The sequence below is a fragment of the Macrobrachium nipponense genome, chromosome 44 (genome assembly GCF_015104395.2).
Source record: "Macrobrachium nipponense isolate FS-2020 chromosome 44, ASM1510439v2, whole genome shotgun sequence".
Lineage (NCBI taxonomy): Eukaryota > Metazoa > Arthropoda > Malacostraca > Decapoda > Palaemonidae > Macrobrachium > Macrobrachium nipponense.
Genome location: NC_087221.1, coordinates 44,986,612 through 45,012,394, shown reverse-complemented (window position 1 = coordinate 45,012,394; position 25,783 = coordinate 44,986,612). Strand labels below are relative to the sequence as shown.

The 25,783-nt window shown below is 39.3% G+C and overlaps 1 protein-coding gene across 7 annotated transcripts in view; it reads right to left on the bottom strand.

Moving 5' to 3' along the window:
* LOC135204283 (USP6 N-terminal-like protein) overlaps positions 1 to 22,601 on the bottom strand; it is a 31,208-nt gene extending 8,607 nt beyond the window's left edge. Inside the window, exons 1-12 of one of the 7 annotated variants that reach the window (XM_064234429.1) lie at positions 21,516 to 21,654; positions 20,182 to 20,245; positions 19,741 to 19,793; positions 9,686 to 9,742; positions 7,757 to 7,913; positions 6,804 to 7,035; positions 6,373 to 6,508; positions 5,622 to 5,765; positions 5,097 to 5,257; positions 4,723 to 4,874; positions 4,237 to 4,370; positions 3,274 to 3,414 (exon numbers count right to left, since the gene is read on the bottom strand). In XM_064234429.1, the coding sequence (XP_064090499.1) occupies positions 3,274 to 3,414; positions 4,237 to 4,370; positions 4,723 to 4,874; positions 5,097 to 5,257; positions 5,622 to 5,765; positions 6,373 to 6,508; positions 6,804 to 7,035; positions 7,757 to 7,913; positions 9,686 to 9,737 (1,309 nt within the window). In that variant the 5' untranslated portion in view covers positions 9,738 to 9,742; positions 19,741 to 19,793; positions 20,182 to 20,245; positions 21,516 to 21,654. The other 6 variants (XM_064234433.1, XM_064234427.1, XM_064234428.1 and 3 more) reach the window with 6 other exon arrangements.
* Positions 22,602 to 25,783: the final 3,182 nt, after the last annotated feature.

Here is a 25,783-nt window from a genome sequence, read left to right as displayed (position 1 = left end):
TACTGTAAGGCATTATCATCATTTATTCTGTTAAGTGGAGATGGATCACCAGGACCTTCATCAATTTCGTCTGTATGTTCTGTAGCCTATATGTTCCGTATGAGGATAAGCAAAAGGATTAGTGACTGGTTTTAGAGCCAGTACCATCAGGAACTTAAAAGACATTCCTTTACTGGCAAGGTATCCATATTTTGACTTGCATGACAAAGCACCAGTGAAATCACTCAAGGAAAAAAAAAGTTATGGCAGTCCATTCTTCTTCATATGCATCCAAAAGAATTTACCTTTTTCCCTTCAAGCCTTGCAGATTAACAACTTAAATCAAGGCTGCTTTAATCAGAAGACCTCCCTCTTTTCATATCTTAAAACCTGAAGCTAAACTCTCTGATAATGCCTTAGGCATTTCACTCATGAAGTGGTGTTTTAAACCCGCTGGTGTTGATGCAGAAATGGCTGCGTGGAATTGCTTTTCCATCTTGTGCGTGTACTTCACAGCAAAGTTGCTGATCCCATAATAGCAGGCAACTACAGCATGTGATTCCAGACAAGTACAAAATCTAACAATTTGATTTCTTTTGCCTCTTTGTAACACTTTTAGCAGCACTCGGAGCATTATGTTCTTGGATAATGACTAAACTGTCTTCAGCTTTGTTTCTGTTTACATTTATCTCAAATGTGGACAATATGTCTGTGGTTTGTATTTGGATTCTTTTTTTAAGTTTTTACTTTAGTTGTTCTGACTGCACAATACTGTATTTCAGCATTAAAATAAATTAATATATATATGTATTTTATGCCACTTGTGGTTCCTAAACTTTACATTTCCAGCTTATGCACATTACCTGTAGTTTATATGAATGGTAGTAAAGATAAAAAAAAAATAATCCTATCTAATTATGGATGAAAATTCCCCAAATGATCAAACTTGCAAACCCAAACCCAGAAAAATTAGAAGTATATCTGTAACTTGGAGAGAAATAGTTTGCTATACTATTTAAAATTTCTCTCTTTTCTTACAACCGCATGCAAACATGGGATATACAGATATTCAGTAACAAAACAGAACAAGCAAGAAGGGATAAAGGATTCTAAAAAGTCAAACAATATTAACTAACCCATCTAAGGATAACTGAGCAGTCTAGTGCAAATATCATTCTAACATAAGCTATATCCAGTGCATTCTAATTCCTGATTTTTATAAGTACGTATAAATGTAAATAAAAAAGGTAAGCGTATGATGGATCTACAAGCATTCCTGTGGTTGCCACAACGTACTTTAAAGGTTAATTCATAAAGAGGGCAGAAGGGGAACTAGGCAACCTACAGATACAACAGACACAGCGGATGATACAAATATCACACGACACTTGCAGCTTTGCGGTCCTTGGGATTCAGGGGCATAAATATTGGGCAACTTATTTTTACCTTTCTTTCCTTTGATGCATCAAATAAAAACCATGTCCGGTTCAGTTTAACAATCTCAAAAAAATTTCAGGAGGAAATATAAGCATCACAAATCACTAGTATTTATACCAACTTGGCAAGAAAGTTCAGACATTAATTACAAAATATTAGTTATTACTCCTGATGTGCATCAAATTAACACCACGTCCGGTTGTTTAGAAATGTCAAAATTTGCAGAGGAAATTTAAGTATCACAAATCACTAGTATTCATGACAACTTGCCGAGATAATTCAGACTTATTACTTATAAATATTATATGAGATTACTCTTAATATAAATCCTGCAAAGTGATGATGAATTACAAGACCATCAAACTCAATAATATTTGAAAAATTCAAATGCAGTAGGCCCTTTATGTATAAAAACTGTTCAAGTAACAAAATCTTTTCATACAAAGCAAATATCCACATATCTATATCTTTGCCTAACACGTAGCAGTAGCAGAACTACAGCTCCCAGGATCCTTGCATAAGTAATATGCAAGCACCTCACTTTTCAAGTGAGGCAGCATGACTTGTGGAGCTGGGAGAAGGGCAACCATTACGTGATCATTGGGTTTGTGTGAAAAAACCTGCATTATAAAAAGTTTATTTCATCACAGCCACCTTTATTATAAATAATATATATATGCAGTTTCACAGGGTTGCATTCTTGCCTGCTCAGTTTCATTCATAATCTGTAACATTACTATATAACTTGTCATAGCCATAACAGGACTGTTGTCTGTCTCCTTCATACTTTGACCAGCAGACATGGACAGTCTGGAGGATTTGGCCTCTGAGGTTTAGGTCCTTAGCAAGTATAGCATGATAATTATAAAGGAATAGCAAAAGGCATTGTGGTCCAATCCTGGGCAGCTAGTCATTCGAGGCTTCACAACAAAATCAGGAAGAAGCAACAGTCCCACAAACAAATGACTGGCATTGTTACCTTACCGGACAGAATATGACTCATCGTGAAAAACATATTTTGGCAAAAGAACTGTCTGCAATACCAGACCCAGTTCAGAATTTTCTTGGCAAGATTAAAAGGAGACTTCATAAGATTGCAGAAGCCAAGCCTGAGGTCACAACCAGGGAGGCTTGAGCTATCTATGAGGGATCCCCTTCTCACAGTGCTGGAGAGCCACTTGTAACTCAACTGGAAACCTACATTAAGCCCATTCAGTGCAGAGACCTTGATGGTTGAGACAGACTAGTACAGCGTAGCTAACTGGACTGACACCCCTTTTACATATGGACACCATTCAAACCTTTCTAGCATAGCATTCAAACCTATCCACTATGCTGGATGAGCAAAGAATGTCATCCATTGATGAAAAAGTATTTATGTTTCATCATCATTCAGACAGCACAAAACAGCAGAGTTCATGAATTGTTCTAATACATTTCCCAGATTGAGTGACAAACAATTACAGTGGAATTCTCCTTCAACAGATCAACAGTTACAATGGAGAGGTGGTAGTATAACAGCAAAGACCAACAATTGCTGATACCAAAATGCTTGGTTGTTAGCCAATGAGACATTTCTGAAACATAGCCCAAAAACTTTCCTCTCACAGAATGAAGCAGAATTTACAGTGGCTGCTTACCTCACTGAAGATATGCTCAAAATAACCTGTTTCCAAGAACTCAAGTTCAATCTTGATATTTCATACACAGTTTGGCAGTTTCCTATGTTCTTTTTAAAAAAATTATGAGATAACTGTTAGTGCCTTGACAAAAATAAATAAAAACACGTCTTGAATTTCTAAATATAACCCATAACGAGTACAAAGTTTGCAAAAAACCTCACATATCCTTACTAACCTCTGTCAACTGAGAGATGTGAGCCGTTGAGACCAACAGTTTCATTCCTTTTCATCAGCTTCTCCGTTATCTGACGTTCCTCTTCAGTGAAACCTCGTCGAATCCCAGATTCCTTCTCAATGGTTGGTTCTATAAACATGCCTGAGTAAAAATAGAAAGCTACATGTAACTGAAGGTAAAGGATTTTCTATTTTATCATGATTTTACATATCCCCAAGTTCTGGAAGCCTCTATCTAGGGGCCATAGACAGTATGCTTGCTTTTAGAAACTGGTAACAGAGGCAATAATAATTCGCTTCCAAATGAAATGGGAGTGAACCTCATATCTCCAGGCATCTTATATGTGTCCAATACAGTAGTAATATAAAAACAGAGGCCTAAAAAAATAATGACAATTACTGTCAAAGACAGCAGTTGTATGATTTGCTGGGCAAAAATAAGTTGACTCTTTAGTTATGGGAACAGCTCATAATAATTCCACCAGCTAACTCAAACCACCCCAATTACTACATAAAAAGTTTAATCAATGGACAAAATCAATACAAATTAAAGTTTTGTACTTAGCAAAAAAATGTTGATTAGATACTGTTCCATTATGAACTTGGCAAATAACAAAAATCTTATTCAGATATGGACATCAGAATATAAAATTTAGGCCAAAAGCCATGTGCTAGGACCTATGAGTTAATTTAGCCTCAAAAATAATGTTGAAACAACTGTTAGGAGAGGGTGGAAAGTAAGACAGCACAAAGAGAATACGAATGAAGATACAGTATCAGGGGTAAAAAGTGTTGCAGCCACGGGCAGAAAGTACGCTGCAAAGAACTTTAGTAATGCCAACAGCACACCATGTGAGTTGTACTAACGGCGTTAACCCCCTATAGGATATTCAGATATAATCAAATTATTTCTCCTTTCTAAATGATTTGAAAAACACCCCAAGAACTAAAGTTCAAAACGTACCAAAAGGTTGCTGCGGTAGTTCACAATCAGGTGGCGCCCCTGGGTGGTCTAGCTTTGCTTTTCTGAGCTCTTCCATTGCTTTTTCCAAACTTTCTATGACATAGTCGTCATCATAGCTAAAATCTTTTTCCAGCCTGTAAAATTAATATTTCATACAGTACAGCATATTGGTAAGGGAAAATATCAGGCCTCACATTTAACAAAAATATATATAATTACCTTAATTATTCACATTAATACATCCATTCCTAGCCTCACTGGGCTGATGCAAATACATATTCTTATATGACAAACACTTCAATAAAATATATGGACACTAAGTGGGAAGAGAAGTGGAAAAAAAAAGCATTACAAATTAATGCAACAGCTGAAAAACCTGACAGTAACTTTGCAAAGCATAACTTAGACAGATCAACTTAAAGAATACACTACGCAAGGCACATTGTATGTAAACGAACATTAAAAGGGCATAAACAAAGGGCTTACTTCTTCTGAAGGTAATCCAAGATCTGATCCATGTCTAGTCTCGCAATTTGCCGCCGATGTAATTTAAGAATAACGTATGCAAAGGCCACAAGAAGGCGTTCCCCCTCCAATAAAAAAATATCCCATAATCTGAGTGTTAGTGTGAACGGTACCTGAAGGTAAACGATAAAAGGTTTCTAAAAATCAGAAGAATACAACAACAGAATTTTTTTTTTATATGACATTTATATATATCTGAATGTTACCTGCCTGACATGAGACATTTTGATTATTACTTGTTTACATTATCATTTCTTAGATCATTCCATTTTCATAACCTTTCCATAATCAGGCGATTAAACCTTACAGTACTTGACAACAAAAATCTAACTTACCCTATCAAGGAAACACTGAAAAAACCACTTGAGAGTATACAGCCCTGAGTCGATGCAGTTTCTTTCGAGATGTTTTTTAAGCTTGGGAAGAAATTTTTCGAGTATTTTGTCATGATGTTGCTGGTAACGTAACAGTTTGGGAAATCCTGGGATAAAGAAACCTGAAAAGATAACATATACTAATGTATGCTGTGACTAAAGACAAGAAAAAGTTTGAGGATTTATAAAACCTTGCACTTTCATAACAGTTATCTTGATGCTAGCAGTAGGGTAATGCTGCAGTCATGCTCTCCAAACTGATATATGGTTCACAGGCTACATGATGCACCGTGTACAACAATAGTAAATAACATAATTATATGTACTTGAATACAAAACTAGAGTATAAATAATAATATTGACATTAGTACAGCAAAGCTGCAACCATCCTCTCCTAAACTGTATATGGCTCATATGTTATATGATGCACCTAGTATAAAATAAATAACGTAATTAAACGTAATCAAAGGTAAAGGCAAAACTAACCATGCATAGCATATTTTGGTTTGGACATAAGGGCAGAGAGGGCCCAGAAAGCATCCTCTTCATTCAGGTACATCAGTAACAGTGCAGCTATCTGAGACATCCCTTGGCAGTACCCAACTTCTTGATTGTACATTGAGTAAGCCACTGGAAAAATAAGGACAACAAAATAACACACGTGAATGTAGAAAATTCTACATTACACAAAATGATAATGTAATCATGAGCACTCCTAAAAATATTGCAGGCTTAACCACTTGCCATTTAAACTGAGAAAACACTTGAAAACTTTCTTACAGATAATCTGATCCTTCTCCCTCCCATACTACTTTAATCTGTGCTGAAACTACGGATCTAAAATGCTGTCAAATACAGCACTTTTTCCAAGACTAAAAAATTACAAATTCTTGAGACATGGGTAATCATACACACCAAGTGATAGAAAATAATGGCCATAAATTATTCTCATACACCATACTGCATTTGTCTTATTAAGGAGTCTTATAAACATAACACTTCCGGGAGTACATAGAAACAGATTTGTCAATTTGCAACATTGACTTCTTTGAATTTCAACCTTATAAACTTGATCCTTGCCACCGCAATTAATAATTATACAGGAAAATTTGATCCTTTCACTCTTAATACAAATTCTTACTACACATGCAACTTCTCTTAAGCCTCCCATCAACAATTTGCTTCTTTCAAACTGCTTCAAAACTAATGTACTGAGAGTAACTAAGACAATTCTTACCAAGAATATGGAAGAGTTGCTGCTGCTTCTCGTCATATCTCTTACGAAAAAACATATGGTCCCTGTAAGTTCTGTTAACATCCAAGTCAATCTGTCTTACATCAGTAGACCATTTGCATCCCAGTTTCTTCATTTCCTATAGAAAAAAACAATAATAAATAAGATCATCTAAGAATTTCAGACCAGTTTTAAGACACTATAAGAACAATTTCCCCAATTCAGGAGAAAGCTACTATCGCACATGTCCAATTCACTTTTTATTACTAAATATCTTGTGAGAATGATATGGAATAAGAGATACTGTACTGTAAAACAGAACTCACAGAAATGAAAGGAAAGGCAATAGTACTTATTCTCATCATTACTTCCTGAAAATCAAGCAAGGTTTATGTTTCCAAGCGCAACTTTCCAGACAGAAAACACAAACTTGCCTCATATTTCCCAATCTGTTCCTCTTTTAACTGCTCTAGAAATAACAGCCTTGCCCAAACGTCGCCTCGAAATCTGTCCGGTATTCCTTTATAAATTCGCTTTGTGAGTTTTTCTTTACCCCAATATTTATCCCACGCTTTTATCATTTTCAGCCATTTTTGTATCCTGGATACTTCAACCTCCAATTGTTTTTCTTCTTCTTTTGTACGAGACTGGGGAAGCCGTGTGTCACTGAAATATTTCAAAATACAATGTTAAGAGTTGAAGCACACTTCAAACAATATTAACTATGTACTCCTGTTATTGTTCATGTTATTTTTTTCTTCCCAATATTTGTGAGAATTGAGGCTCAAAAACCACGACAGAACAACACTATATATATTGCTAGTTATCTATTTAAATGCACATAATTTACTACTTTCATCAGCAAGAATCCAGTGGAAAATGTTATAATATTCAAACATATCACCTGGATAAATGTTACTTTAATAGCACATCCAAATACGCAAGTGCGAGGGTTGAAAATACTATCCCCCAGTTTAGTCTCAAAATGATCAAAGCACCTTCGAATCACAGATTGATGATAAACTGGATTTTGCTTACCTCTGGATGGTTATCCAGCTGCAGGGGTTATGTGACCCTTTCTTACTCTTCTCAGCAAACATCATGATGCCTGATTCACATATGACATTTCAGCTACAGACATGCAAATTTTAATCCCCGTGACACCAGTATCGAAAGATTCAAGGTCCTTTGACATGATTTGATTTTACTGTTGAATAATCTTCATGGAATCCTTTCAACTTGAAACCACCCCCTACTGATGAAACCTTCAACTTAAAACCACCCACTACTGACCAATCCTTCAAGCTGAAACCACCCCATACTTATTAATTCTTCATCTTGAAACCAACCCCCCTACTGACAACAAAAACAGACCAATAAACTGAACTGTATAAATCCGTATCTGTCTGTGGCATGGTATATCTCTAACTCTGGATCTTCCCACGGAACAATGACGGCTCCATCTTCGCGACCAAGGTGGTATCTCCCAACGATGGCTGCACGCTCCTCCCTCGCCCGGATGAGCAACTCCTCCTCGCTCAATCCTGAAAAGGCACAAAACGATTGGAATCTCCTTCAGTATACTTCATTTTCCTGAAATAAAATTTCTGAAGTGCTTATGCCCTTCATCTCAAGAAACAATAGAAATGAAACTTAGCCAACTTAAAATTTAAAAACTTAATCCAAATTAGTCTGCTAGGTCTAAAAGCAATACTAACTGATATATACAACTAACAGAACATACTGCAAAAAACAATGCAGCTGAATACTCAACTCATAAACAAACCATAGCTACCCAAAATCATATCTTATCCTAATTTCAACTTTGAACTTAATTATGAGAGTATTGCCAAGAACTGATCTGGTGAGACAACTGCCAACATTCATTTCCCATCGAAGGTTACACCTTCTCTAGGCTTAATATTCAACAGCGCTTCCTAAAATACTTGACAAGATTTTGCCAAGACAGTCAGAGAAACCATAATCTTGAGGGTTATAGCCACCCATATTTATCTATTTCTAAAAGGCCCTTCATTTATGAAGCAGTTCTCAACACAAAATATGATCAATCCACAAGCACTGCCAATTTTACAAGACTTAGCAAACACTGTTCATTTGAGCCGTATTACTTTGATACAAGAGCTGGTCCTCACAAAATTTAGGTACAGTATATTAAAATCACTCATACAAAACAGAAAACTGAGTACTTTTACTGTTGGTTTCCATTTCAGGATTATTTCAAAGCCTGTTACTGACCCCCCAGCTGATACTATTCCAATAGATGTACAAAATTCTTTATCCTAGAAACAGAAATGTACGACCAGACATTTTATTTGGAAAAACAAATCTTTGTACTTATATATTATCATTATTAATTCTGAATTACTTATATGCCACAGCAAGGTTTGCATAGCATTGTGCCTTCCAACATAACACCATGAGGAATGCCATGTAATTTATAAATTCTACTGGTGATGTACAAGTATGATAAATACCTTTTAACAAAATGTGGATAAAAAAAATCTTAAATTTAATACTTATAGTATGTACTATTTTAAAATTACAAGTCATGAACTAGTCTTAATTAAAAGTCCTACATTTTATAGAAATTCTTTCAAATTCTCACTTACAATGACAAAGATAATATATCAAAGAACATCATGCTATATATATATATCTGTTTCCAAATCAAAGTCAAAACGCCTTATATCAAGTATCCAAAACACTGAAATGAGAAAACAAAATGGTCAAAACCTGGATGCTGCCTGACAAATTCACAGTGGTAGTATTTACTTCATTGGGGTGCTTTATCAAAAAGGTAGTCAGGTATTCTGGTAGGTTTAAACAGTTGTTCACATGCATACAGATCACAGAGGGCTCTAGAGAACCGTTCCAAGAGAAAATAAATATTATACAGGAATACAGACCTAGAGAACTGTCCCAGTGAAGGATAAAAGAATCATACATCAATGTAGAATCCTTAACTAACATTGAAATAAAAAAATTCTCTATTGGATGTCGCTAAACTATAGTATATGCAAAGCATTAAATGTCAAAACAATAAATATGACAGTGAAGTCTTCTTCGTTTATGCCATGCTTAGACCTGCATAAAGAAAAAGCTCTCATGAAGTAGTAGAATGATGCACTTAGGAATAAACTTCTTGCTAATGGACAACAAAACGTCAGAAAACCACTGAAAATCAAACAACACACCACTAGATACTAAAAACTTTGAGCACTAAAAATGGACACTAAAGAAAATAAACCAAGGTTAATTATCACAAGCACAAGTAGTATACAAGTGATAAATTTACCCATCAGAGACTGGGAGTCGGGATTGAGCATCTTCCGAATATCCTGATTCATGCGAGCTATAAGAAATTGCCATTATCAATGTCTGTCTTTCACTGCCACAGTGTATAATTCAGGAAGGTATTAATCTGAGCAAATGCATGGGTAGGAAATTCAAAAATCACAAATGTGTGTTTCACCTGGTTAATATGATACAATACAGTACACAGAATCATGGGTCTAAGAACAGTAAGTCCGTGTAAACATTATCATGAAAAATCCTGCACAGTCAAGTCACTGATAAATGATTCACAATTCTTGCACATATTTCAGAAATAAGAAACAAAATCAACCCAAAAATCGACAAACAGCATCTATACCACACACCAATTCCACATTATTATTGACAGACATAAAAGAAACTGCACGTAATCACTGCTTGATTTCTAAGCAGAAAAATATCCCTGCCTTTGGTTTTACAGGTTAGATTTCAACCAATCCTTCTAGGCTATACAGTCACTCACATCTCCATTTAACAAATGTATTTGTGAAACTGCAATAACTTGTAATGCAATTCACCTACACGTAGCAAAACTCAACAGAACATATCACATGAAAAAACTGTAAATCATTCAACAAAGTATAAAATTTCTAAGTATTAAATCTATGTACTGTATTGTACTCACACTTTAATAAAATTCTGTTCACATACAGTGATCAAAGAGAAAATGATGAACTGTCATAATTCTAACAAACAACTGCAAAATGTTATTGTTAGTATACAATAAGGTTTTGTACATACTTACCTGGCAGATATATACTTAGCTATACGTCTCTGACGTCACGACAGAATTCAAAACTCGCGGCACACGCGACAGGTAGGTCAGGTGATCACCTACCCGCCGCTGGGTGGCGGGATTGTAAGAACCAATCTCCCTTTCCAGCCAGGAAGAAATTTTTGTTTCCTTCCACCGGTCTCCTGAGGGGAGGCTGGGCGGGCCATCAATCGTATATATCTGCCAGGTAAGTATGTACAAAACCTTATTGTATACTAACAATAACATTTTTGTACATGAATTTTCCTGTCAGTATATACTTAGCTGATTGATTCACACCCTTGGTTGGAGGAAAGAGACAGCAATATAAATATGGAAAAAAGGGGAAAACAACACTAGTTGTAGGATGTAAAAACAAACCTTGGTTCTTACCTGTTTAGGCAGAGACTTCGTAGTTACTGTCTATGAGTCTGCGTTGCCTTAAGAGCTTCAGCGAGCGGGCGTGACCTACAGCTGACAGACTCTTTGGGTCTATCAAAGGGATTTGGTTGTCCGCTTACTTGTAGAAATCCGAGCAGGATCTGTCAACGGGATTCGCCCACTTATATGACAGAAACCTAAACCACTATCATTGCAAGGAGCTCAAACATACACCGATCACCTAACCAAACTAATCATTGTTAGCACTACGAAATGAAAACATGCCTACCCGCATGTTCTTTCAAACAACCAAAAACTTACAACCTAACAAGGGGAAAAAATATATACTACTAAGGATATGTCTCAGCTCCCTGCCCCAGCACCGAATCCGCCGATACGTACGGGCCTAACCCGAAGCACTTTTCATACGTAATTTTGACGTCTCTCAGATAGTCTTTGCAAAGGACTGAAGTTGCAACGCCAGGTAATGTTTGCCTTCATCAATATTACTCAGGGATATGTTTTTGTTAAAAGTCAATGACGTGGCAATAGTTCTTACCTCATGAGCTTTGACCTTAAGAACTTTGTATTGACTTTCCTCACATATCGCATGCGCTTCTTTCACCAGGCTTCTGATAAAGAAAGAAAGCGCATTCTTCGAAATTGTCCTCCTTGGATCTCTTACAGAGCACCAAAGGTTGACATCATTGCCCTTAAGTTGTTTCTTTCTCTGTAGATAGAATTTCAAACTTCTTACTGGGCAAAGAGACCTCTCTGCTTCCTCGCCTACTAATGCAGACAATCCTTGTACTTCAAAGCTCCTAGGCCAAGGATTTGAGGGGTTCTCGTTCTTGGCTAAGAACGAAGGAAGGAATGAACAGATAGCTGCATCTCCTCTGAATCCCACATTTCCTTCTAGTGCATGGAGTTCACTAACCCTTTTTGCGGAAAGCCAATGCCATGAGGAAAATTGTCTTCTTCGTGAGGTCTCTAAACGATGCAGACTGTAGTCGGTTCGAACTTATTGGACCTTAGGTAACGTAGCACTACATCCAGATTCCAACTCGGAACCCCTGGAGAAACCTCTTGGATGTTTCAAACTGATGCTTTATTAGTATCATGAAGGTCCTTATCTTCTGAAATGCTTAAGTTTCTGTGCCTAAACACTGCAGATAGCAGCTACGATAGCCTTTAATGGTTGATACCGCCAATCCACTTTCTTCCCTAAGGAAAAGTAAGAAGTCTGCTATTTGTGTCACAGAGGTACTGGAAGAGGAAAAGTGATGGTTCCTACACCATCGCCGAAAGACGTCCCACTTCGATTGGTAGACTCTAAGTGTAGAAGGCCTTCTTGCTGCTGCGATAGCTGTTGCAACTCTTGCCGAAAAGCCTCTCGTTCTGACCAAACTTTTGACAGTCTGAAGCCAGTCAGATCTAGAGCGGGGAGGTGTGATACCTCTCGAAGTGGGGTTGTCTGAGCAGATCGATCCTCTGTGGTAATGTTCTCGGAAGATCTACTAACCATTCCAGTACCTCTGTGAACCATACTTGTGCGGGCCAGAACGGGGCTACAAGCGTCATCCTTGCTGCCTCCGATTCTGCAAATTTCTTTAGAGTCTCTCCCAGTATCTTGAATGGAGGAAAAGCATACGTGTCTAGACCCTTCCAATCTAGTAGGAACGCGTCTATCGACACTGCCCTCGGGTCCGATATCGGAGAGCAGTAGTTGGCTATCCTCATATTCTTGGCTGTGGCGAAGAGGTCTATATGAGGTTTGCCCCAAAGCTTCCACAGGTCCTGGCAAACATCTTCGTGCAGAGTCCACTCTGCCGGCAGAACTTGATCTTTCCTGCTTAGGAGGTCTGCTCTGACGTTCTTTTCTCCCTGTACGAACTGGTAAGGAGACAAATCTTCCTTTTTTCTGCCCAAAGCAGAAGTTCTTTTGCTGTCTCGTACAGGGAGAAAGAGTGAGTCCCCCCTTGCTTCCTGATGTAAGCCAGGGCCGTGGTGTTGTCCGAGTTGATCTGAACTGTTGAAGCTAGGACGTGGGGCTCGAAAGCTTTCAAAGCTAGCCAAACCGCCATCAGCTCCTTCTTGTTGATGTGCCAGGTCACCTGTTCCTTGTTCCAGGTGCCTGACACTTCTCTTGAGCCGAGCGTCGCTCCCCAACCTGTTTCCGAGGCGTCGGAATACAACACTTGGTTGGGGTTCGGAATGTGAAGGGACATCCCTTCTGCAAACTTGAGAGGGTTGGCCCACCAAGAGAGGTCCTTCTTGATTTCCTTTGAAATCTCGAAGGAGAACTCTAGGTTTTGTGAACGACACCTCCAGTTTCGATGGAGAAAGAATGGAGAGGTCTGAGGTGCAACCTTCCTAGAGAAAGGAATTGCTCCCAACGAGGAGAGGTGTCCCCAACAAAAACTCCATCCACTCCCTCGCTGTGCATACTTCTTTCTCTAGGAAGGCGTTTGACTTTCTCTGACCCTCGGGCTATCCGTTCTGGAGACGGAAAAGCCCGAAAATCCAGAGAAGCCATCCGAATCCCACCCCAGATAGATACGATCTTGACTGGGGATCAACTGAGACTTTTTGAAAGTTCACCAAAAGTCCCAGAGAACTTGCCATGAAAAGAGTCTTTTGTAGGTCCTCCAAACATCTTTCCTGAGACTTGGCTCTGATCAGCCAGTCGTCCAAGTAAAGGGACACTCTGACTCCCTCCAAATGTAGCCATCTTGCTACATTTTTCATTAGGCCTGTAAAGACCTGAGGGGCTGTTGAAGGCCGAAGCACAAGGCCCTGAACTGGAATATCCTTCCTCCCATCATGAACCTGAGGTATTTCCTTGACGAAGGATGGATAGGCACCATGGCAAGTAAAGCGTCCTGAAGATCTAAGGACACCATCCAGTCCCCTGGCCGAAGGGCCGCCAACACTGAGGGATTTCGTTCTCCATGGGCGAACTTCCTCTTTTCTACAAAGAAATTCAGGGCGCTTACATCCAGAACCGGTCTCCATCCTCCTGAGGCTTTTGGAACTAGAAAAAGGCGGTTGTAAAAGCCCGCTGAGCAAGGGTCGCTCACTAGCTCTATAGCCTCTTTCTCTGACATTTGTTCCACTGCTTGTGTTAAAGCAAGGCTCATGATGGGATCCTTGTACCTGGCCACCAACTCCCTCGGAGTCGTTGTCAACGGTGGTCTTTCCGTAAAAGGAATCAGATATCCTTTCCTTATTATAGAGAGGGACCAGTTGTCCGCTCCTCTCTTTGTCCAGGCTTCCGAGAATCTTAGAAGTCTGGCACCTACTGGTGTTTGGAGGACTACTTCCCTACTTCTTAGCTCTGACAGAGCGTGAGAAGGATCTACCTCTCTTGAAAGTTCTATTACCTCTCGAGGTAGAGGCTCTAGAAGGGGGGCCCCCTCGAAAGGGCTCCTGTCTAGCTGGAGTCTCCTTCTTAGTCTTCGTCTGGAAGGAGGTCTTAGGCTTCCGTGCCGACTGTGCGAGCATGTCCTGAGTCGCCTTCGCAGAGATAGATCCTGAGATGTCCTGGATTATCTTCTTTGGAAAAGCCAGAGGCGAGAGCTGCGAATACAGGAGAGAGGCTCTTTGGGCATGCGAAACAGACTTCGTCAGAAAAGAGCAGAAGACTGATCTCTTCTTAAGGATCCCTGCTCCAAAGAGGGAGGCTATTTCGCTCGATCCATCTCTAACTGCTTTGTCAATGCACGTTAGAACACTGTTTAGATCTTCTGGCGAAATAGCATCCGGGTTCTGAGTCTTCTTAGCCAAGACCCCCAAAGACCAGTCAAGGAAGTTGAAGACTTCCAAGACTCTAAACATTCCCTTCAGCAGGTGGTCAAGCTCGTTCATAGCCCAGGTCGTTTTAGGCCGACAAAAGAGCCGAGCGTCGTGCTGCATCCACCAGAGAAGAGAAGTCCGCATCCGCCGATGAAGGAAGACCCAGACCTAAGGGTTCTCCAGACTCGTACCAAAATCCGAGTCTGCCCGTAAGCTTGGAAGGAGGGAAAGAAAACACAGTTTTCCCTTTCTCTTCCTTAGAAAGCAGCCAATCACCAACACCTCTCAAAGCCTTCTTCATTGAGATGGTTGGCTTCATCCTCACACAAGAGGAAACTTTCGTCTTCTTCGAAGTCGAGAATAAAGAGAGAGGAGACGGAGGAGCGACGGGAGTAAGGGAGTCTCCAAACTCTTGAAGAAGTAGATCTGTAAGGATCTTGTAGGACGAAACTGACGAGTCCTTCACCAAATCCTCTTCTGAAGGTTCAACTTCATCCACTGAAGAACCCTCCGCTTCTTTACGAGTGCAGTTAGCCTTCTCTAAAGAAATGCGCCTGTCCAGAGAGTGTCTAGTAGTAGACTGGCGCCTATCAGGGGAAGCCAAAGTTTCTGGAGAGCTCCTCTCGAATGAGTCCTTCCTACTCTGATGAGTGCGTGCTCTTTGCTCCTTAATCCTACTCCTAGAATTCCGGGCTTCCAAGGGGGAGCGCCAGCTAGGAGAGGAGAGCCTACTATGCTCAAGGCGCTTCTCAGGATCCATGCGCCTGTTCAAAGGAGAGCGGCTGCCAGGCGAGCTGCGCCTACCATGAGGCGAACGCCTACTAGGCTCTTGGCGCCTACTTACAGGAGAGCGAAGGTCTGGAGAAGGTCGCTTACTAGGAGACCGGCGTCTACCATGCTCCCCAAACTTCGCTCCCGACTTATGTGTCTCTTCAAAAGGTAGTCTCCCAGAAGAGACATATCTTTCAGGCTCTACGCGCCTGTCCTGAATCGAGCGGCTAAAAGTAGAGCCGCGCTTATCAGGAGACAAGCGCCTATCCTCCGCACCACGCTTGGGAGCGGGAGAGCGTACTACTTGGGGAGTAGCGCCTACTAGGCTCAAGGCGCCTAACATAAGGCGAGATCCTGTCTCTAGACGAATCCATCAAAGAGTAGGCTCTCTTATCCGGAGAATGAAGGATCTTCGTAAAAGAGCGCGAGGACGAGGCTGTACGCCTGTCTTTAGACGAACGCCTACTAGTCGCTAGATCCCTTCCTACTGGAGAGATGTAGTCACCAGGAGAAAGCTTCTTGGGCGATTGCTGCCTGGAAGACGACAAGCGCCTGCTGAGGGAAGAGCGCCTCCTTCCATCCGCTGATAAAGGAGAGAGAACCGACTCTGACTGAGACGGTAAGACAGGTGAAGGAATCCTAGACTTCTTGACAGGGAGAGAGACGTCTTTCCGACGCGTTCCTCCTGCCAAGGAGCCCGCCAGTGCCGAAATCTGCGCTTGCAGTCCCGCAGAATTCGAGCTGGAGATCTTGTAAAATCCTCCACCGGAGAAGAGGCTCGAAGCCTACTATGAGGCAGAACTCCTGCTCCCTCCTGGGTTTCTTGATCTCTACTTCCGGCTCTTCTGGAAAAACTTCCGGGCTGGAAGGAAAGGAGCCAGGCGCCTTCCAGGCTCTCTTCAGCGGTCGTGAAGAATCCGAGGCGCTCCATCCTCTTCTAGGAGAAGGTGAGGAAGACGAAGAGAAGCATTGGCGCAATACCTCCTTCTTTGCGCGAACAAGGGCAGCCTGGGTACGAGCATCAGGATCTACCGAGGGGACGCCATGATCGGTGGGAGTTCTCCCTAACCTTCCTGCGGCTTGACTTTCCTCCTCCACTGGGACTGGGAGTCTGGAAGAGGTCTAGGCCTGGAAGCATTAAGGAGCCGATCAGACGCACCCTCCACTGCACTGGGGTCACTGCACAATTCACCTTCACTACTCTTACCTTGCAACGAACGGATCTTCTTTTCCATGCTAAGGATCGTGGCTCTCATGGTTGCCACTTCCTTAGTCGTATCCTTAGGTTCGATGCAGGGCGCAGGAGCTGAAACTGGAGAAGGTTCTAATGCTACAACAGGATTTTCTTCTAACTCGCTAATACGAGACTTACTAGAACTCCTAGAAGAAGCCTTTCTCACCCTGTCTTTCTCTAACGTTTCCTCAAGTAGGAAGAAAGATCCTTCCATTCACCCTCATCCAACTTCTCACACTCATTACGGGTTATCAAAAGAACATTCTTTACCTCTACATTTAAAGCAAACTGTGTGAGGATCTACCGTAGCTTTCGGTAGTCTCACCTTGCATTCATCCATAGCGCACACTCTAAACATAGAAGATTTCTTAACCTCTAACTCAGACATCTCGAAATCAAAGAAAAATCCAAATCAATATCCAAAAACAATCCACAAATGCGTATGCCAAGCCAACAAGATCAGGTACTTCACCGAAAGTCAGTCCAAATAAATCCACGGCAACGAGAAATGAATAAAGCTGTCAGGAGGTAACAACCACAGGTGTAGTCGTCACCGGCGACAGAAAAATTCTGGCTGGAAAGGGAGATTGGTTCTTACATCCGCCACCCAGCGGCGGGTAAGGTAGATCACCTGACCTACCTGTCGCGTGTGCCGCGAGTTTTGAATTCTGTCGTGACGTCAGAGACGTATAGCTAAGTATATATCTGACAGGAAAGTTCATGTACAAAACCAATCAGTATAATACTATCATTTAATATCAGTAACAAAGTAAGGTACAATGGCATAAGGAATCACACCAGCCTCCACTCTTCACTAATTAATGACCATATTACAGTAATCATAAATTTATACCTGATACATAATCCCAAATTCTAGTGTTGCATTTTTCCTAGATAAGCAAACCTCAAACTTTACATGAATAACCTTTGACAACAACTGGTTCAATCTTTGAGGCTCAGCAACAAGTAGGTACCAGTGGAGGGTATGCAAGTTGCAGGGTAATGGCCACTCACCTATCAGCAAACCAATTACTTTTTCATTTAGATACAAGACCAACACAAGAATGATTAAAGGTGGGAGCCCAATATAAGATTTTTAAGATTGTATGTCAAACAAAATTCATTAAAGGTGGGAGCCCAATATAAGATTTTTAAGATTGTATGTCAAACAAAATTCAAATACTATGGTAAAAGACTTTGAGACTGTATGTCTATGAAAATGCATATCTTGAATTTGTTTGTAATTTGTTCCTATGAGACTACAAACCTTAATCTTTTAACTGGATACTCGCTCCTAATAGGTGAAAGGTTATGTCTTACTGAACAAGACTGGCACTGTTATGAAAGATATCAGATTTAGAATGTGTCCCAAAGAGTCTGTGGGAAAGGTGACAGACTGCAGGAATGGTCTGTCACCACATGGATATGCCAGCTTCCTGGTAAAGAACTTTAAGAAGAAGGCCAACTCCCATAACCTCCTACTGAAGACTTGTGAACTGAACTAGATGTCAGTTAAGGCTATCCTGGTAAAAGATGAAGGTCTGTATTCTAATAGAAACAAATGATGAGTGATAAATTTCTGAATATTATATGGAAACACAACCTAATAAAGGCTACGCACATCTGAAGCCAATTAAGGGGCAAAAACAGTTACACAAGTGTGTTATGACCACTTGGCAGTTCCTTAGTACTAAGAGACAGAAATGTGAAGAGAAGTGTATTATATATAGTATTGCAGAAACAGTAATTATCCTCCCTGAAACATCTCAACCTCACAATAAGGTGCTGAATCTATCTGGAAGGCTGAAAAATAATATAATACTAAACCTATTTACCTTTCAAGTTATATTATGTGAAGATGCTACCACCACCTATCTGTTATACCCACTTTAAAATTTTGATGGGGTAGTATCTAGAATGACAATTTATAATTTATCTTGCTGGTGCCACTGAAACAGATAACCTTCAAGGCATAATTACTTCTTTCTAGCAAAGAAGCTCAAAAAGTGATAAACATTTACACTAATTATAGGTTACCTTTATGATCATAAGCTAGGCTATATGAACTATGTTAAGTTCAAGTTAGTTAACCTAGGCAAGGATATATGTAGCATAATCAGTACAGTTAGCAAGCCCAAGTCAGCCTACATGAAATAAAATTTGACTAACCTACACAATTAGCAAATTCAGACAAGTCCCCCCAGAGTTAGTGTGGGTAAGCAAAGTTTTACTGTATATATATTTTCCTTTAAATGTAACAAAGATGTATATTTAGTAGATCAACAAAAGTGCATTTACAAGGACAGCATATATAATTCAAGGCTCATGATTAAAATCTGGAGATGAACATGCCACTGAAAAGCACAGCAGTATTATAAATTTTCTTTACTCAAAATAAGATATGTACTATGTCATAACCAGTCTCTGAAAGCTGACAGTGATCAAAGGAACCCATGACATGTGAAATTTCACAATAATTATCCATCCATCACCAAAAAGGAAATCTGGTTTGGTGACTAAACACAAGCTTTCTCTTCTGTGAGAATATATACAAGCATGTGCCTTTCACTGTACTTGACGTTGTCAAACACTTACCTTATAATAAAAAACAAAATAAAACTGTCTAGGTTAACAAATAAACAGTATTATGAGTGGCAGATCACTTCCATAGCTTTCTAGTAAAAACAGATCATGAACAATACTTTAGTTTTAAGATAACCTTTCAGTATAAGGCCATGTAAAGCTCCATAGCGTAAACAGTTTGAATCCTGTAAAACAGAAAAATGTTACCTATAAATCTGCTAACAATGGACAATTTTAAGTCTTTTTAGCAGATTAGTACAAACTGTGTTCTGAGGTTAGATGACATACAAAACTACAGAAACTAAGGAACAACATAAACAAAAATAGGCAAGATAACAGAATTCACAGTCCAGCTTTGGGAAGTTCTACGGAGGCAGTCCAATAAACACCAGCTCTTAGCACTATAGTATAGTATATAGTATAGACTGCTGATGCTTTCTTTGTTAGTTGATGGAACAATAAAAGGTGGTATATATAAACTCACAAGACCAAAAGTTACCTTCATCTGAAAGAGTACTAGTTTTCCCAAAGCTCCCAAGTGCATCATGATTTCTGAGCAAAAAATGAAAAATAATGACTAATAATACATTAAACAGTACAAAACTTAAAACTAATAGCTTAATAGTAGATTTTGTCCTTATGACACTCCAAAAATAATTCCTGCTATGGTAAAAGTAAGCTGCCCTCATTTATAAGTTTTCCCTTGAATACTTGCATTCTGGGGCTAAGAACTATTTTATCTTATTATGTAAGTTAATCAATTTAGCAATAATGGTGCCTGGTCTTCTCATCTGTAGTAAAGCCACTGCAAGAGCCAACTGCACAAGACTGTCTAGAAAGAAAATATACATACCAGAAAAGTTTATTCTAAAACTTACATGAACTAAAAAGTAAACTTGATAAAACAACAACACTTGCAAGGTCAAGCAACATTACTTACCAGCATCCATTTTGTATGTCAAGCATTGGTGTCAACTATCTTTCTGCACCCATCACACCAGCACCTAAAAGATAAAAGCAACAATAAATATCTCACACACATTAAAATATATTACAGAAATCAATCTAAGAATATACAACACAACAGTCTGATACTACCTATATGAGAAGTTATCATCCACTGGACCTAAGTTTTATTAATAGCAAGATCAGTGGTTTCCTGTAGCTGTTATCATTCAAACCTTTGAGCACCTTCAATGTTTCTATTAACTGATCTATTCTCTATGCTTTTCTATTGCATTAAAACTTAGGCACTTGGCTATGCTTGCTCTAACCTTATACCCAAACCCTAGTCTTAGGTTATAATGTAAACTATAAGCTCTATCTACAAAATATAGAAAAGTAAAACTTTGCTTGAAGCAGACACATTAAAAACAGAAGCCTAGCGGTCGGGTTAAAGAACAATGCTCATCTTCAAGGGGACCAACCCCATCTAGACCACTACGGTACATTAACAAAATAGCTTAACGCCCGTAGAATAAAACAAAGGCCACCAGAGCTACTGGATATATGCCTACTTGGCATTTTTGTCATAAGCATTCCTGAGGGCATATGAACTACCTTGACTTTCCTTTACCTAACCCATCCTCCGATGCCATGTCCTACCTTGGCCTGGAGGGGTGGAGGACAAACGACCCCCAAAAGTCATCCACGACCCTTAAATCTGCATTCTCCTCCAGTCGAGTAGATATACCTTTGCTTAACCAGTTAATCTAACCTTGGATGCCATGTCCTAAACTGATATCGAGGGGTTTCGTCCCCCTCTTGAACGCCCCCCTAAAAATGTAATTTGTGACCCCACACCCTAACTAGGTTAGCCATTCTACCCAAGCTTGCTGCTGAAAGGCTACCGTATCAATAATGCACTAAGTATGGCTAGTAACTAGGGACCCTGACCACGTAACAGTATCCTACGAAGGGGGCGGAGGACCTAACTGTCAAAAATGCAAATGTCAAAGGAGCAGATCCACGAATCCTGAGGGGGAGGGGACGACCTCCCTTTTACATTCACAATCACGCGGACGCGCCACCCTGCCGACTCCAGCCCTACATCCTACGTCAAACGAACAGGAAGGATTAAACGAAGGATTCGACATGCTAATCGTCGCGATATCCTTCAAGAACAATTAATGAGCGAAGGAATCAATTGGGTAGCCATAAAAAAAATGTCTACTTCGACAGACCTGAATCTTCTTCTTCTCTTCTCTACTGAGAAATGTGAACTGAATTGACGCCATAACCTTTCGAATCGCAGGGAATTTTCGTCTTTCTTACCGTTACTAATAAAACAATGGATCTATTTCAGAGTGCCATGACGAGGAGTCATCATCTCTACCAGCGAAGTCGAACGACGGGGCGAAATCGTTCCCTTACATATTTGTGTACTATGTCGGTGCTGCCATCTATTGGGGGTTGCGGAGGATGACTGGGACCTTGGTTCTTTCCGCGGAAAAATTTGACAGCTGTTCGTGTTTTTAAAAATGCATTTTAATTCTTTATTCGTTCTTAGAGGGATGAATAAGCCTCACTGCTATTTTTCAAAGTATAAAATCGCACCTTAAGGCCATGGATTAGTGGCATAGATATTTTAGCATCTAAGATATGATCTTACTTTTGGGTTTGTAGTTTCCTCGAAGTGAGAAATATTTTGACAGCCGTTTTTTTTTTAAATATACTTTTTAATTCGTTATTCGTTCTCCGAGCGATGAATAAACCTCGTCGTTATTTCTTAAGTATAAAATCGCACCGTATGGCCATGGTTTAGTGGCACAGATATTTTAGCATCGAAGATAAAATCTTGCTTTTGATTATGTAGTTTCCTCGAAGTGAGAACAGTTTTGACAGCTGTCTGCTTCCCAGTCTTTTAAATTATACATTATAAGCTCCTAAATGGTTGAATTAAGCGACTTATAGTTTCATTATACATAGAATAATACCGTAAGGTGATTATTCTTCGCCAGAGATAATCTTATGATTTATTATGACGTAGACTTGTCGGAGAGTTGTATGAGGTAAAGCAGACAAGTGTCCCAGATTCTAACCCAGCTTATAGTAGCCATTACTTAGCATTACTAGCCATTACTCACCATTAATTACATCGAATTACTGCCAGATTGTACCTACGAAGGTCCATGATTACTACTATAATGGTATTAAACCGCTAGGATTCTTTCGATGTGCCTATTCTCTCGAAAGGAGATTTAACTAAGACGCTAAAACGAGTTTTGGCCTTCTTGCAAAATACCCTAGACCCAGGTCACTTATGCTCTTAAGTGTAGGCTGTTGGCATACTCACATAAGTCTAGGTGGCTGCTACTTATGAAGATCGAGAATATGAAATGGAAGTTTCGGCGACACTATTTCAGAAACCATCTCGCAAGCACTCAGCTTTGGCACTAAAAGTAGTATTAGTGCCAAGAGAAAGTGGATTTCCTGAGCGCCACTCTAGATACCCGATGCCGTATCGAATCATACTTGCTTATTATATTTAATATATATTATATTATTGCTGGGAAGTCTCTGTTTTCGATCGAGGTGTAGGTTATCGGTATTATCGGTTATCGTTTGTTAGATTCAAATTAAATATGTCATACGAACGTCGTTGTAAGCATTCAACCATTTTTTTTTTATAGCGGAGTAACTTTTTATATAAATTTATCAATGCTATGTCTAACATCCTGTTGTGGTAATTCTGGTACCTTTCGTTATTTTAGTTTCTATTCTTGCCACGTTTGTCTTCAATGTTATTTCTCTATTATTATTAATATTATGAGTTTATCCATTATAGGCCTACATAGCTGCTCGACCGCGGTTCTAAATGTTATTTCTCTATTATTATTAGTTTATCCTTTAGGCCTATATATAGCTGCTCGACCCCAGAACCGGTCTCATAGTCTCATTCAAGTCCCAAGGCATCAAAAAGGCTAAAGAAAAAATGAAATAAAATGGTAGCAGAGGGGATAATGCAACTGTTCGTCTATCTGCAGTATACTAGAATTCGTGACGCCCAACGCCCACCGAGTCCTGGAAACGAGTCCTGCAGAGAAATTAGACTGATAACCGCTGGTCAGGCGAGGCTCGTTAGCGTCAGTAGCTGGTAATTCCTTCCTCGGTGACGTGAGTCATGTCTGTATCGACACGGGATCAATAAAACATGAATGACCCCTCTGTGAGGGGATCCCGGCCGACTTCCACTCGGAGTCGTCGTTGTTACTTAAGCGAATTTCATATAGTCTTTCGTTCGTTGATATTAAGTACATTAACATTAAGTTTGGATTGGGGTATGGAATCTAGGCCTAGGCCTACCGCTATGACCTAAGTGGCTAAGGTCTTCTTGGACTCGATCAAGTTTGAACTGGGATATAAAATTTAGCCCTAGGCCTATAGCTTAGACCTATAAGGTCATTCAGCTTTAGAGATTATATCGAAACAATTGTTCAGAGAAGTAACGACTGTACGAACCCCTTTAGAGGGACAGTTTTATACACTTTTAGTGAGAAGGCGTAGTATTTAAGTCAATATTTTCACTGCTATTATATATATATACTATATATATATTATATATATAATAATATATATGTGTGTGTGTGTGTGTGTGTGTGTGTGTGTGTGTGTGTGTGTGTGTCCTATATAATTGTATTAATTCCACCAAGGTCTTACCACACTTCAATTATTCCCTGCAGTTGGTCGTGCGTGTGAATGGTAATTTCTAGAACACAATGGAATGCAAAAAAAATGACTGTTGGGATACAATGAGAAACAATACAGCAGTGCTTTCGAATATATATATATATATATATATATATATATATATATATATATATATATATATAACCTTGCAGGATGTGAAACAACAATGTCATAACATTCAATGACCGAAACAACGTCTAAAACAGTGAATTAATATAACCTTGCTTTTGTGGTCACGGATCGTCTCTGTTTGCTGAATCATTTTTTCTGTTATTATTATTATTATTATTATTATTATTATTATTATTATTATTATTATTATTATTAAAAATTTATATTTCCTTTAGCAAATATATACTAAAGATATATATTATAGTTCGACAGATCTAAACTGAGGGATGTTTTCGTCTTTGGGTAAGAACCCTGCTGCCACATCTACCAGTATCAAGTTTTGAATACCTTACTTTATAACACATGAATCAATAAATCGGTAGTTTAAAGTTTTTAGCATGTTTTGCTGAACTTTAGCGTTCACATATCGTGATTATAATTTTATTTGTAAATAAAATGAGAAATCGTTTATATAAACGTGGCACGTGTTTCGAAAGACTGCCACTTTTCTTGTTACCGGTCTAGCCGAGAACTCAAGCGCCAAAAAGAATGACTTCTTACTTTAGGTTACCGAGAACAATAGTCAGTAGGGAAATTAATTCATTCCTACAGAGAGCACGCTGTGAAATAGGTAAATGAAGTTAAGCATTCCGAAAACTTGCAAACAGGCGATGCTGCAAAGGATATATGTTATTTAACTAAGATCATCTGACGACGATGATTCTTCGTAATGTACATTTTGTATAGAATCATATTATTACAATTCCTGTGATAATTATTGTAAATAATTTTTTTCTCTCCCAGTGAAAATTGTTACACGCATTAGATTTATGAGTTATATATAACACGGTCCAGACCGTGAGTGAAAAAGGAAATGAAATTTAAGTAAATCATAACTTGATGAATGAAAATGAGGGGGAAACCTAAAATGAAGAGCAATGAAATACAAAGTATTACAAACTTGTTTAGGAAATGGACAGTATGGCAGACGGAAAATTCAAATAATAAAAAAGAATAAATAGAAGTAATCTACTGGCAAGATTATAAGAAAATGTCATAAGACATACATACTGAATGGCAATTACCGATTTTTATTACTTTTAATGAAAAAGATCATCAAATAAAATATGTAATATAATATGCAAAATTTAAGGGTATAGGTGATAACAAATGTAACAATAAATAGTCTCAGAAGTAATAACCAAATAGAATAGGGATCGAATTTACGGATTAGGATTTATACGTCAGTTTCGTTAGGTACTATCCCGAATATTGCCTCGTTGGGAGATAGCTGAGGATCAAGAAGGGGACGATTTAAAGGTTAAGAGAGAACTGGCAACAGGGTTTTTCTCAAGGAGGTAAACAATCTATCAGTTTAGATCTGTCGGGCTATAGTACTAGAGTTTTCAAGAATAGCAACGGCTAACACAACATAGCAGCAACAAGAGCAACATGGCAACGGCTAGACCGACATAGCAGCAACAAGAACAACATGGCAACGGCTAGACCGATATAGCAGCAACAAGAGCAACATGGCAACGGCTAGACCGACATAGCAGCAACAAGAGCAACACGGTATAACACCGAGAGCAACATGGCAGCAAAAATACAACATGAACCACATATGGCAGCAACAAGAGCAACCTTTTAAGCAGAGCAACAAAGGGAGCACCATTGCAACAGCTAGCGTGTATAGGATGGCAGCAACAAGAAACACAAGATCAAAACATAGCAACAAGAAG